Here is a 14,414-nt window from a genome sequence, read left to right as displayed (position 1 = left end):
CCACTGTGGTACCACCACACGTATTGCAACACATACAGAGGCATTAAAGCACTTCCCACTTAAAGGGAGCTTGCAACAGCCTTTTCCATCCCAAATCACATAACAGCATCTCCACACAAACCCTCCTGGTACCAGGATGTGCTCCATGGGTTGCAGCGAAGTCAGGCTGGATGGGGCAGTGGTATCTGTCTCACATTGTTTTCCAAGTGTTCCCATTTGCTGACAAGTAGATAAAGTCTGAACCACAAACAGCTGTGGCACAGCTGGTTTCTGCAGAGTTACTAAAATATTTCCAAACACCATGCCAAGAACCACAGGAACTACAGCAGGTAGCCCCATACCTGGCAGTGCTGCTTAGCTCAGGCATAGAGCACATGATTCCCACCTGGCTACGCCTTGCATGCTAGATGAAGCTAGACAAACAACCCCAAGGCCACACTTTCCCTTGTTATTCTCCCAAAATACTGACTCTGTTTACACCAAATTCATCCAGGAGTTACCCACAAGGAACTCATGTTTACAGGCACCACACAAACACAACTTGGACACAACAGCAAAGACCTGAGAGGACTCATACCTGTTGCATTGCACCACAGCTCTGCTCCACTCAGAGCACCAGGGGTCAGCAGCAGGAGGGACGGTCAGGAGCTGGTTGACCCCCATTCAGAAGGGGCAGCTAGTGCATGTTTTCAATCCTGACACTGTATTTACAATTTATCAGCATGTTTTCTACCCCCAAGAGGAAAACAAGGGAAAAACCAAAAGGCAGGCAAACCCACCAGACTTACCTGCTCTGAGAGCCCATGGTCCTGGGGCAGTGCTGGTACATTCAGAGTTGTGTTTCTCTGGTCAAATCAAGCCTTCTTTCCCCTGGAGAGAGAGCAGCATCCCACAGGGACATGAGAAAGCATCAATAACTTCCTCCATGCCTCCTCAACAACTGATGAGAGCTGGATCCTGCTCTGCTACCTGATGCCACACACTTGTACTCTTCCTTCTTGGCAGCTTCCAGACTCACAGTCCCATCTTCATCCTTATTTCAGCTCACAGGACCTCCTGAGCAGACCATTCACTCACACAGTCAAGTTTTGCCACTGTTCAGCCCAGTTACCATTGTCTGTTCCAAGAGGAACACCTTGCAGCTGTTCACCTTCTCACAACCCTACCAAAGAGTCACTGCAGAAAACCCAGGATGGCCTCCATCAACACCACAGTTGTAATTTCAAGGCCGTGGCACAGAGGCATCACATTAAAACCTTCAACTTAAACCCAAAAAAGGAACTAAAGAAAAGAAAGGAAAAGGGAGACTTGAACCTCACCCTCCATTTGTAAACTAAGAAAGTGAGTGTAGCCCCCTCAAGGACCACCCACACCCAGCTGATGACACTCACTCCATTAGAGCTGCTAAGAGGCTTCAGCTGGGAGAGCCTTAGTGAGTTCCACGAGGGGCAAGGCTCTGCTGGTACCTCTGTGTGAAACAAGACACCCCCTCCCCCCCAACCCCTGCCCTGTGACAGCTAAGATCCCAGTATTGAAAAGAAATATGAACTGAGATTAGTCTTGACATTTCTGGGTCTTGTAATCACAGTGGGCGACAAAAGCAAATTCTGGATCAGAGCCTTTCCCCGAGCAATTTAAACATCTATTTTAAAGAAAGCCTGAGTCAAACAAAGGGGTGACAGCCCACAAGTTGGGAGCTGCAGGATGTGGTGTCCTGGGATTATGTTCTAATCAGGCAGCCCGAGTAGCCTCCAGAAGGGCTGGGGGTTGGAAATCATGGGGGCAAAAGTGCTGCCACCACGTGCCGGCCGCCCCACGCACTGCCTGCAGGTCCGCGTCCTGACACGTGCCAGGACAGAAATCACTTGACCCCTCTATGGGATGAAAGTTTAGCTCAGAAGCAGGAAATAATCAGGCAGGAAGCAAAAAAAAAAAAAAAAAAATCAAGCTATTCAGTGGAAAATTGAGGGGAATGGTTTTTGCATTCATCTGCCTACGCTGGCATCTTGTCAAAGGACTGTTATTGGGAAACCACAGTGGAACCAAGGACTCCGCTGGGGGGGAAGCTGTGTTTTTCCTGCCTGAGGCTCGGTGGCTCCTGCCAGCTGCCTTGAAGCAACAGGAGGTGGGCTCGAGGTGAAACCTGAACTTTTGGTGTGTTTCCCCATTAGGCCCATTCATGTCCCCCCCCCCCGACAGCAAATCCAGCCGTGTCAGCAGAGACACGAGGCTGAGTTCCAGGGAGGTTTCTTGTTTCCAGCCCAGCCAGATGACTGCATGCTCCACACAGCCTGGTGACACTGGTACTGGCACCGTGCACCGTGCACCGTGCTGGGCACTGCTGAAGCCTGAGCCGTAAGAAACGGTGACACCCACTGAAGGGAGAAACCTCCTCCCCCCCAGCACTACTGCTTCTGCTCCAGGGGCTACAGCATCTGCCTGAGTGTGCACAGCACCAGCTGCAGAGGCTGCAGGGGCTCTGGAGGACCCTGGAGGTGTTCAGAAAACGTGTAGACATGGACAGGGTTTAGTGGGCAGAATGGTATTGAGTTGACAGTTGGACTTGATGACCTTAGAGGTATTTTCCAGTCTTAATGATTTTATGATTCTATGAGGGGATACAGCTGCCCTGTGCTGGTTGATTTCAGGTGGCTCCAATGGACACATCACAGAGCACAGCTGAGCCTGCCAGTGATATGATAGAACAAGAAGAAATAGCCTTAAGTTGCACCAGGAGAGGTTTAGGTTGAACACGAGGAACAATTTATTTCCTTAGAGGGTGGTTAAGCCCTGAACTTGGCTGCTCAGGGCAGTAGTAGAGTCCCCGCCCTTAGAGGGGTTTCAAAGCCCTGCAGATGTAGTGCTGAGGGACATGGCTTTGTGGTGACCAGTCGGTGTTGGGCTGATGGTTGGACTAGGTGCTCTCAAAGGCTTTTTCCAGCCTAGATGATTCTGTGATTCTGTGCTGGTGCACCGCTCAGTGCCTGGCCCCGCTGCAGCACACAGCCCAACGTGCAGCTCAGCATGCTGTCCCAAAAGTGATTTCCACACGCAGTGTGCAAAGTCCAGCCCACACACAGAGACAAGATTTCGAGTTTATTAAGATCATGATCAGGAGTGGGTGCTAGCAGGGTGATGTGGAGAAGCTAACCCACTTTCTAGGACATAGACTGCATCTTATACACAAGATGGCAAGGAAGTCGCTTCACCGCTCCCAAATTCACACATGAAGACAGAAATCCACCACTCCTCGGTTGTCTTTCAGCTTCCTTAAGGCTTTATCTTGTGAAGCATCTTAGTCAATTGTCCAACAATTACAGCTCGATGCCGGGCCCAGGTGCAGCACACAGCCCAGCCCAGATCAGCTCAGCGCCCAGCCCCGGGCGCATTCCGCTGCCAGTCCCTCGCAGCTGCCGGTCCGGGTCCCCGCCGCTCGCAGTCCTCCGAGCCCCCAGGGGGCGCACGAAGGGCTGCGGCGCTCCGGCAGGCTGGCGGAAGGCTGCTTCCCGCGGCGCCGCCATGGAGCCCAGCGGCTCGCGCCGCCACAGGTAGCGCCTGGCGGGGCGGGGGGGTCCCGGGGGCTGCTGGCCGCACGGGGCCTTGTGCCCGGGCCGGCAGGCTGCTGAGGGGGTGCCGGGGTCCTCTCCCCTCACGGTGCCTCCTCCTTTCGCCCCGCAGCGCGGCGGAGCGGCGGGCGGCCCGCAAGGCCCTGCAGCGGCCTCACGGCCCGAAGGATTTCTTCCCCGACGGCTCGGCCGAGCAGGCGGAGAAGCTGCGGCTGTGCCAGGAGGAGCAGTGGGAGATCCTCTCCGAGGAGCGGGTGGAGCGGCTGTGAGTGCCCGGGGCTGGGTCGCAGGGTGTCCAGAGCCAGCCCTTCTCGTATCTTGCCGGGGGGGATGGTGTGCGGGGGCAGAGCAGGGCTCTGTCCCTGCCGCTGGTGTTAGGAGCAGAGCTGTAGGTGTTAGCACGGTAAGTTCTCTTGGTCCTTGCTTCAGCTAACCTCTGCCCAGCGCCCTGGGTGGAGCAGCTCAGCCTCGCTCTGCTCTCGTTGGCAGAGGGTCACCCTGGCACACCACTGGCTTCGGTGTGGGTGTTCGGAAGCTTCCTCCAAGGTCTTTTAGTTCTCCTAGGCGTGTGACTAATCCTGTAGCCTTTGCACGGAGCAGCCGCTGCCTTATCGGGCATGGTCTGCGTTACAAACCCCCTTGCTGATGCTTACCTGTGGCCTTGTGCAACGTCGGCCGACTCCGTGTCTCTGGCTTGTCAGTTTTGGTGGCTTCAACAGCACTGCCAGTCTCGGGAGCTTTGTGCAGGCTGCCTCTCAGCATGCATCTCCCTGGTTGATCTGCTGTTGTCTGGTAACAGTTGCTCTGTCTGCACTGATCAGTAGCAGCAGAAACTATCCACCTTAAATCACATCACTGGGGATTCCAGAGAGAGAACAGACGGGCAGGGCAGACAGGGTGGGCTGTTACCTTCTACTGTTGCTGCAGTTGAGTTTGTTCACCTGCATCCATCAATGCATGTCTGGAGACCCTTGGGCTGGGAGTGTCTGGGGTAGGTTTAGGTTTTGGGTTCCTTTCAGATAGTGTGACTGTGGTACTGACTAAGGGTGTAGAGCAAGTCTGTGGCGGGCCCTGCAGGTATTGTCTTGCCTTCTCTTCCCTTGAGCTAAAGCTGCATGCTTACATTCCATATTTACATTTCACTTCTCAGCTATTAGTTTTCTCGTGTGAGTCTCTGGGTGGGATACAGCAATCTGAGCGTGTCTTAGTAGCACCTGAACATGTTGTTGTACCGTGGCTTAGGCCACACATCTGCAGCAGCCTGCAGTAGCCTGTAGACAGGTGTCTGCAGTGCTGACTGAAGACACCCTTAACTGTTTGGTGAGGATAAAATCTTGAGCTGGTGTTGCTAGATCCAGAGGTTGGTGTCTTTCTAAGGCCTTACCCTGTAAAACTGCTACCTGGAAGTTTTGCTGCCCTTTGATAGCATCCTAAGCTTGTGTTGCTAGCTGCTACCATAAGAGTTGATTGTAGGACATGCCAGTGATAACAAGCTAACCTGTAACCTTCTCAGGGGGAATCTGGTCAAAGCTGAGTGGAAGCCAGGACAAGGCATCGTAGAGCTGCAGTCCCCTGCGGTGAGTCTGCTGCAGAGTGTGCTCAGTGCCATCATCTCCTGCTGGCCTTTGCAGACTCCTTAATTTGCTGCTTGAAATGGGAGAAAGCCTGGCTGGCATCAGTGAACAGCCAGAGCCCATCAGGGATTTGTGCTTCTGTTCCAGGGGAAGTTCTGGCACACCATGGGGTTCTCCAAACATGGCAAACAGTGCCTGCTGCCTGAGGAAGCTCTGTACCTGCTGGAGTGTGTGAGTAGGATACCTGCATGGGGATGGGGCATTGGGTCCTTCCTGAATGACTGGAGGAGCTACAGCAGCTTTACACTGAACTCTGAAATCTCTTGATTTGTGTTGGTCACTGTTGCAGTTTGAGCAGCCAGCAAGCACCCAGTTCTCCAGCAATTGTCTCTTTTAGCCTATTGCTGATGGAGCTGTTTGCTTCCATGCCATGGGTTCAGATGGTGTGCTTCAGAGCAGCTTGTGCCATTGACACTGTGCTAGTTGGGTTGGTGGCCCATTTATTCAGCTGCTATTGTGTTTAGCCCACGCTGTCAAATAGGAGAGAGGAGAGTTTTAGCTGATCCAGATTTCTGTTGGTGTAGCTGATAAGTCAGCTCTCTTCTCAGAGTGAGAGAAGCCAGAGGAACATGGGACAAAGATTCCTGTGGGGATCTCTGCTTCCTTCCTCTGGGAGGGAGGACACACATTGATGTACCAATGACTTCTTTGCTGAAATCTGTAGGTATAGGGACTGAACTTCAGTTCAGGAAAACTGACTGCCCTGGGAATACCTGGAAGCAAGATCAAACTGTTGTGTTTTGTTCCTTGCAGGAGTTAGTTGGAGTAAAAGGTTTGATACTGAGAAATCCTTTTCCTCAGAACTGGTGTACAGTTAATGAGGACACCTGAGACTGGTCAGTGCCTTCTCTGTCTAGTTGACTTCCCTTCTCATCCTCTTCTCTTGCATATTTTGCAGTGGCAGGGTTCATAAGTTCATTAGCACAGTTCTTCTGTGCTTCTCTAAGAAGCTGATAGGAATTAGTGAAACTATCCAGCTTGCTAGGGCCACATTTAGCCTCCAGATCAGCTCTTTCCGTGTGAAAGGGTTTGGTGTGGGAGGCAGTTCTAGAGCAGCCAGTGCTGTACATGCTTTCCACTTCAGCAGAGATCTTGGGGCTGTTATCTGGCATCTCTTCCAGCATTTACAGCAGAGGGAAATGTAAATGTGGCAGACAGGGGAGTGAGACCAGGTTGCTTTCAGTGCTCTTCTGCTTGCAGAGCGCTGGTTAGGGCTCAGTTGCATTTTTTTTTTGCTGTAGAGAGGGTTGTTTGGTTTTGTTTTCTTTTGGTCTCTCCACCAAAGCCTTATACCAATACACTGATCTAAAGGGAAACTTTTTTTTCTCCATAGCAGAAGCTGACCTGCAGAGGTCAGGCTTTTTTTCCCCACTTCTGGTGTTTTGACAAACAATAGATTGCAGACAAATGGATGAAAGTCAGTTGCTGAGTACAAAAATCTCACACCAGAAGCAGAACAGACCAGTTAGATGCCTTCAGCCCAGCCCATGGGAGAGGTGTTGTTCCTAGTGTTTTGTTTTCCTGGTTTATGAGTAGACACATTCTGAAGGGGGAAAATAAGGAGGAAAAGGAAGCACAGCCTAAAGCTGCCTCCTGGAGGTTAGTTGCTATGGCCTGGGGAATCTACCTATGGGATCACTGGGGCTGCAGTAAAGCTTCTGGGGAGCTACCAATCTGAGGATGCCATCAGTTCCTCTGTTTCATCTCTCTCTGTTGTGCTGGTCCTAAATGTTTATTTTTTTGTAGTTGAGCTGTGTCCTGAGTCACTGAGATCACCAAAGTTAAAGAAAGGTAGCTCCCAGAGCAATGGTCAGTTTAACAGTTGTGTTGTGCCCCCAGCTGCATCCTCCAAACAGATGCAGTGGTGAAGTAGGAGCTGGCAGCTGTGGGTGGGAACTTCTTACCTGGTTGCTAAAACCTAGGTGTGGGAGAGGGACTGTAAGCAATCCAAGTGGCACATGAAGAGCTATGGATATTGTGGCAAGGAGAGTGATGAGACCAGAGGGAGAGGCTGGTAGGAGCTTGTATGGATCTGTTCCCTGTGATTCTCTAAAAAACCAAGTTTCTGCCCTGCAGGGCTCTGTTCAACTCTTTTACAGGGATCTGCCCTTGTCAATCCAGGAAGCCTATGAGATCCTGCTGTCCCAGGAGGCAGTGAGCCTGCCACATTACCAGGTGTGTTGGAAGGATGAAGGCAGAGAGCCCAGCCTCTGCCACACAACCTTCTCTCAGTGGCTGAGAGCAGAGTAGAAGAATTAGGGGGGGAAGGGAAGTCCTTCTCCGCTTTTCCTGCTCACCTTCCAGATGATCAGTTCCTGTTTCCCCACCTTTGCTTTGGGTCTTAATCCTGGTGTTTCCTCCTCTGCCAGTGCCACACTGTTTACTCAGTTGTAGCAGAACTGAAGTAAAATGTTTGGGTTTAGGGCAGTCATTTAACCCTCTTGCTTTCCTTTGCTCTAAGGTGTTCAGCCACTTGAAGCAACTGGGTTATATTGTACTGAGATTCGACCCCAGGTAACCAGCTTTTCCTTTCCATGCTGCTTTCTCCTTTCTGAAGACTCTGAGCAGCTCTGTGCCCATTGTATGGCCCCAGTGGAACGGCAGAGAAGAGGACTTTGACACCCTGCATTCCATCTCTTGGGAGGATTAAAGGCCAAAAGTGGCACTCTACCTTTTCTTGCTCCTCTCTCTTGAGGAGGCAATTGGGAACATGAAATGGGGCAATGAACTGGTGACCATCCTGGTCTTGCTTGTGGATTTTCTGTGCCTGGAAGAAAAGGTTTTGTGGCTGTATGCTGGGGGCTGAGCAGGAGGGTAGATTGCTGCCCCGCTCTGCTGTCAGCCTCTGTGTTGGTGTCTCCCTACAGCACTCTCCCATCTCCCTATGAGAGGCAACTGAACTTGGAAAGCCACTCCCAGAGCTCTGGGAAACACCATTGCAAGAGGAAGGGGAGTTCCAGCCCTGGGTAAGGATATGGCCCAAAGCCTTCTTCCATCTTCAGCCAGGCTCTGCAGCTTGGGAACAGCATCCTCAGCCCTTTGTACTGTGGGTGACTGCTCAGGCTCAGCTGCTCTCAGCTGTCTCCAGGCAATGCAGTGCTTTACCTGAAAGCTTTGCAGCATCCTTTTGTCATGTCTGTACTTCATGCAGGGCTAATAGGGGCCAACTGCAACTGAGCCTCCAACTGCAGTGAGGAGAAGCCAGAATAGAAGGGCAGAGAGGCCAGTGCAGGAGAAACACATATGCCTCCCCTTGCTCTTTGTTAGGGGAGCTCAGAGCCCTCAGTGCACATCTTGGGTTTGTCCAGCCCCTCGGTGTAGCTTTTGTGCTAGGACTGTGCAGCTGAGAGCATAGTTGGGTCCTTCCCTGCACACAGCCCCTAGATGTTGCCAGAATGCAAAGAGGTGGTGACATAATTAGTAATTTTGCTAATAATTTTGACAGTTTCCAGTAGGTGGCATCATCCTTTAAGAAACAGAGGAGGAGGAGACTGGTCTGCAAGTCCTGTCCTGTTAACAAGTAACCCAGTGTCTGAGGAGCTGTGAAATTTTAGGAGCTGGGAGATAAAAGTGCTGGGACAGTCCCATCTTCCCTGGGACCAGAGCCTTGAATCTCATACCAGTTAGAGGTGCTGACAAGAAGGTTTCTGCCTGGCCTGTGCTGGTTTGGCTGCAGTTTGCAGGGAGGTGTTTGGGTCAGTATGGTGGGGGTGGAGGTTGCATAGTAGGTTGAGAATGTGTCTGTACAAATCCAAGATGGGATTCTCCTCAGTGCTGAAGTCAAACCTGAGGCAGGACTGCTGAGGAGTTTGCTCTGCCTTTGGCACTCAGTGCTTGTTTTGGCCCGCTTTTGGCCCTTCTTGTTGTCTTGTTACACAAGCAAATGCCCTCCTTACAGCCAAGAAGTTGTTGTCAAGGGTTTGCAGACCTCTCTGAGGATTCCTGCCACCTTTGCTGTGCTTCCTTCAGGCTTTACTGGCTACATTCTTCCTGGTAGCAGGGAAAAGGCAAGGCTCAAAGGGAATAAAGTTCTACCTCATGGTTTCCTTATCTGTTTTTAGGTCATGTGAGAAGAAACTCAAGATATCTGAGGACCTTCCAGAAGCTGAAGGGGCCTCTGAAAAAGCTGGAGATGGCTGTGGAGGCGCCAACTGCCTGCCCATGGATGAAAAGTCCTTGTCAGAGCAGTCAAAGGAATCAGATGCTGGCAGTGGAGAGGGGGAGTCGAACCCTGTTCCTCTCGATACAGGACAAAAGGACTCCCTGAGCCCCTCCAGGAGCCGAGCTGGAGATGACAAAAGAGGCAGCACTGGTACCCGTGCACCCCGTTGGGATTTTACCACCATCATCTTGCCAAACGTGGCCTCAGACCACCCGTGCACACGTCTGCCCTTACCCGAGCCGGGGCTGCTGCCAGAGAACGTGCCCGGCAGGGAGGTGGATGCGGCGGGCTGGCGCGCGCGCCTCAACCAGAAGCAGGAGCGGCTGTCGCGGAAGGAGCGGGAGCAGCGGGACAGGGAGAGCAGGTACAAGAGCAGCGTCAATGCTGACCGGGAGGTGAGGCGCTGCTCCAACTGGCAGGAGTACAAAGCCCTGCTGCAGAAGAGGAGCCAGCAGAGGCTTTGGAGGCGACCGCCGCATCTCTGGGACCAGGCTGTCACACCGCTCCTGCGGCCGGACCAAGCTACCTCAACAGGTAGTGGCTCTAGGAGCTCCTTCTCCCCCCCTCCCCAGCTCTGTGAAACAGTGCCTGGTATGCAACAGCAAAAGGGGTCCCCTCAAATACTATCTTCAGTTTTGGAGCCCTTGCTATGAGTTTTTTGAGTTGCTTGAGTGGGTCCAGAGCAGGGCAGCAAAGCTGGTGAAGGGTCTGGAGACCAGATCTGGTGAGGAGCAGCTGAGGGAACTGGGATTGTTCTGTCTGGAGAAGAGGAGGTGCTCTGCAACTACCTGAAAGGAGGTTGGAATGCGGTGGGGGGTTGGTCTCTTCTCCCTAGTATCAGGTGACAGAAGGAGATTAAATGGCCTGGAATTGCCCCAGGGGAGGTTAAGGTTGGAGATTGGAAAAATGTCTTTGCTGCAAGAGTGGTTGGGGATTGGAAGAGGCTGCCCAGGGAAGTGGTGGAGTCATCATCCCTAGAGGCGTTCAAGAAAGGTGTGGACATAGCACTTTGGGACATGACTTACTGGGTGTGGTGGTGTTGGGTTGATGGTTGAACTTGGTGTTCTTAGAATAATTTTGGTTGGAAAATACCTCTGTGATTCTGTGGAGAAAGTGAATGTCAGTTTAGAGGACAGTACCTTGAGAAGGAGAAGATCATTAGCAGGCCTAGGTAAAGCAGGCAAACAGGAGCCCGGCCACAGGCATGAGGAGTTAGAAGAAAGTTTCTCCTCTGCCTTTCCATCTGTTTCTGTAGCCTACTCAAGTGCCAGGGTAAATGGGGCCTTGGGAGGTCTCCTAATGCGTTCCCCATGTCCAACTGTATTGCAGTGCTTCCTGCTAGGCTGTTAGGCATGTGAACCCAGGGCCAGCATGCTGCAAAGCCACTGCAGGGTGTGCTGAGCTGTGCGCTGGGGGGAGACCAGGAAGTTGAGGTCTTTGAAGTAGCCAGTGATGACTGTGGTGCTGCCAGCCATTGTCAGGGGAGGAAGGCTTGTGGGTGGTGGTGGAGTGCTTGGAGTAGCCTTGGAGAGAAATAGCTGGTTTGATCCTTTCCTGTTCCTTCTCCCTCCAGCTGAGCTCCTCCAGCAGATCAGCGTGCTGCAGCCCTCCCACATCCTGGATGGAGCCTCCCGGTTAGTATCCAGCCAGCTCATAGCTGTTAGGGAGTGGGGGGTGGGGTCTTGTGACTGTCCCTGCTTGTGAGGTCTGAGAGATGCACATGGCAGCAGTTTGAGAGCTGCTTGGTACCCAAGATGCTGGGAGAATCCAGCACTGCTCTGTGACCCTGTTGCATCTGTAGTGGGGGGGCTGATGTTTCTGTGAAGTGTCAGGTCCTGCAGCAGCAGAGCTGGGGCACTGCAGGCCAAGTGGAACATTGGGGTTGCAGGTGCAGTCCTTTAAGGAACGAAGCCTTTCAAAGGGTCCAGACTAGCCAGACTTCAAAACTCAGGCTCCTTCCTTCTTCTGCTGTATCTATACCTTGCAGTGATTCACTCCTATACATGTGTAGGTATGTTCTCTCTTCTGTAGGCTGCAGGAGGACCCAGAGGCCATGAAGATAGATTTCAATGTGTATCCAGCAGATGCCGTGGCCAAGTTTAAGAAGACAAACCCTGGGAAGCCATGTGTCAGGATGTGTGTTAGGAGGTACCTGTGGATCTTGTGCTGTGTTGTGAAACGTTGTTGTTGGTAAAATGAAGTCCTAACGATCTGTAAATGACCCAGCATCTCGTGAGCTTCACAGATCATCACCCTTGAGGGTGGTCCTGCCCAGGAGGAGTTTTGGTGGGGTTTTTTGCCTTTCAGTTCCTCTTTGCTGGAGGCTGTGGCTGACAGTTCCCCCAGCCCTTGTTCTCAGCCCACACTCCTTGGTCATCTGTTTGCTGTTCATGGCTGAGCGTTAATGGAGTCAGGAATAAGAAGCCACAGCTGTATTTATGCAATGCTGGTGAAACTCAGGTAGAGCTCAGTTTTGCAGGGAGTGAGCTGTGTGAGGCCTGAATCCTCAGGCAGTGCAGATCCCTATGGATTTCTGCAGAGTTGTGACTTCCCCAGAGCTTGCTACAGGCTAAGGGCCATGGGTTTAGTGTTTTTGTCTTTGCCAAATGCCACCTTAAGATCAATGTGAAGGGAGGGTGGGTGACCCCTTTTTGTCTGGATCTGGAATCTGGTGCTTAAATTCCATAGGGAGGTACAAAGCTCAGTCTCTGCCCTTTCTGATTTTGAGATCTACTAAACCTGTTCCTCCTCTGCTCTCTGCAGCTGTAGTAGCCAGAGCAAGGAAGGTGGTAATGCAGTTTTACCAAGGCCTGTCGTGAGCAAATAGGATGAGCCTTGCTTTAGAAATATTTTCATTTACAAGCAAATGGACTCTGCAGAATTAAAAGGAGGGGAAAGCAGGTCAGGTGTTGATCCCAGCAACCTAAAGATCTTCCTGGCACAAAGGTATTAAGATTGCACTGGGTTGGCAATTTGCCTGTAGCCCTGTGAGCCGCATCTAATGGGCACAGCGTGGAGCAGCGTGCAGTTGGCCTTGGTTTTGGCAAAGGATTTGACAGCTCTCAGTTCCCAGCATGCAGTTGTACTGTCTCAGGGCCAGCAGCCTCCTGAAAGGGGTGGGGAGGGTCACTACCAGGTGTCTGTGTTGTTCTTGCTTTGAGAACAAGGGATGTCTTTCTCTCTGCAGCTTTGACGAGCAGATCCCATCCCTTCGGGCTCTGAAGCAGGTTACCTGTCAGAGTTGGGACGTGCCGGTGGTCTTTGCTCTGGTGGATCATGGAGACATTGCCTTTTACTCACTGAAGGAATTCAAGCTGCCAGTTGATGTTAATCACTGAAGTTGCTGTCACTTGCAGAAATGGTGTGGGATGAAGGGAAGGATTTGTTTTCTTGATTAAAGCAATACCAGAGAAACTGAGGGCTCTGATAACTGAAACCTTGCATAGCTGACTGCTTTATTAGCTGTTGTGGACTTCACCCAGCCAGGTGGCTCAGGGAAAATACCAAAATTCACAGCAGTTAAGTGAGATGGCTTAGCTGGGCATTTCTGGACTGGAGTACACTGCTTTGTTCTTGAAGCCACTGGTTCTTTGCTTTCTCATCTTGTGGACCACTAGTCTGCCTCTTCTGAGTCATTTTTGGCTGACTTGTGGACTGTTAGAAAACACTGGTGATCCTTTTGTCACATGTTAAGAACCACTGTGCTACACCAGTTGAATGGTTGGAGAGTCATTGAGGTCAATCAGGGACAGAATAAGCTGATCAGATCAGGGGTGGTGTCCTGAGCTCCTGTCATTCAGCTACGTCAACAACTGCTGGGTCAGATTCTGATCTGCAGAAGGCACAGCTGTAAAGCTCAGCCACCTGGAGTAAAGTTTCCAGGCACTTGGGAGCAGCAGACTGTGCCTTGAATGCTATTGGATCAGCTGGAGGTCACAGAAGGCCCTGGAGCATTGCAGATGGCACTCCAGCCTCACACTGGAGCAGCTGTTCTGGGATGTGTTTTGGCCACGCAGCATTATGCCATATTAAAGTTGGGCCACCAGTAGCCTCACCAGAGCTGTGCTGCAGCTCCCTGTTTCAGCCTGACCTCCTCTTTCCTGGCTGTGGATCCTTCTGTTTTGCAAGTGAGAGATCCCTGAGTAAAAGAAAAGCTACAAATTCCTCTTGAGCCTTTCAGTCCTGTGGCTGCTTCCCACCAGGATATCCAGGTATCAAATTTGCTTTAGCCTCTATGCAAAAGTGCTGGTGCCAGGTGGTCTGCTGGCTGGGCAGGAGTGTGCTGAGCACAGCTGTGCAGAGCAGTACTGAGGTTTGTAATAGCAACTGGTTTGGATGCTTTTTGTTTGATGATTTTTTTTTTTAGTTCCTTTTGAAGCCTGGGAGAAGGCCAAACAATAAAAAAAAAAGCCTTTTCCAGCAGTGTGAGCTCCTCAGTGTGGTTCTTAATTCCTGCAGAAATGGAAATAACACAGGGAGAGTGAGACACTCTTGGGGAAGCTACTGGGACCTGAGTAGCACCAGCTGGTGAGTGCTTGCTCGTGGCTGTACAACCCTGGCTGTGCAGCTCCACTTCTACACCCCTCTGTGTTTGGATCTAGCTGCTGGCCTGTTCCCTGGGAGAGCAGCAAGCCTCAGAGCCTGGAGGAGTCCCAACCTCTGCAGCTGCCATCAGCACACAACACCTTCCCATCTTCATCTTCCTGCTGCGTGGTCAGAGGTATCATAGCCCAGGGTGGCAGGGCTCTGCTGCAAGCTCTGTGCCTGGTCCTGTTCTGTGCGCACACACCCCTGTTATCAGATGCTGGAACTCAGCAGGGTGCTGTAAGGGTCTGACAGCTGCACCCACGTGAACTCCCCTTCCTCTTCCTCCTTGAACAGTGCTTGTGCTCTGCTACTCCTTCAAACCCCAGGGTTGGTAGCTCCAGTCTGTGCTCTCAGCATTCTCCCAGACTGTTTTGCAGATTAAAGGAGTGGGAAGAGAGTTTCTAAGAACAGGCGTAGCCAGAAGAGCTCCAGTCTGACCCACAGGGCTCACATTTGTCCTGGAAT

The 14,414-nt window shown here is 51.7% G+C and overlaps 1 protein-coding gene across 1 annotated transcript; it reads left to right on the top strand.

The window, feature by feature from the left end:
- The first annotated feature begins 3,483 nt into the window (after nt 1-3,483).
- Nucleotides 3,484-13,784, top strand: TSEN54 (tRNA splicing endonuclease subunit 54). Its single transcript, XM_068151534.1, has 11 exons — nt 3,484-3,548; nt 3,679-3,831; nt 5,080-5,143; nt 5,288-5,371; nt 7,277-7,375; nt 7,662-7,714; nt 8,068-8,166; nt 9,262-9,896; nt 10,936-10,996; nt 11,394-11,510; nt 12,550-13,784. Exons 1-11 carry the CDS (start codon nt 3,520-3,522, stop codon nt 12,698-12,700), a joined length of 1,545 nt encoding a protein of 514 aa, XP_068007635.1. The 5' UTR covers nt 3,484-3,519; the 3' UTR covers nt 12,701-13,784.
- The last annotated feature ends 630 nt before the right edge of the window (nt 13,785-14,414 follow it).

The sequence above is a fragment of the Melanerpes formicivorus genome, unplaced genomic scaffold (assembly GCF_026170545.1).
Source record: "Melanerpes formicivorus ecotype bairdi unplaced genomic scaffold, bMelFor1.0.p_v2 SCAF_21, whole genome shotgun sequence".
Classification (NCBI taxonomy): domain Eukaryota; kingdom Metazoa; phylum Chordata; class Aves; order Piciformes; family Picidae; genus Melanerpes; species Melanerpes formicivorus.
The sequence above is the reverse complement of the archived record's forward strand: the minus strand, read 5'-3'. Positions and strand labels throughout refer to the sequence as shown.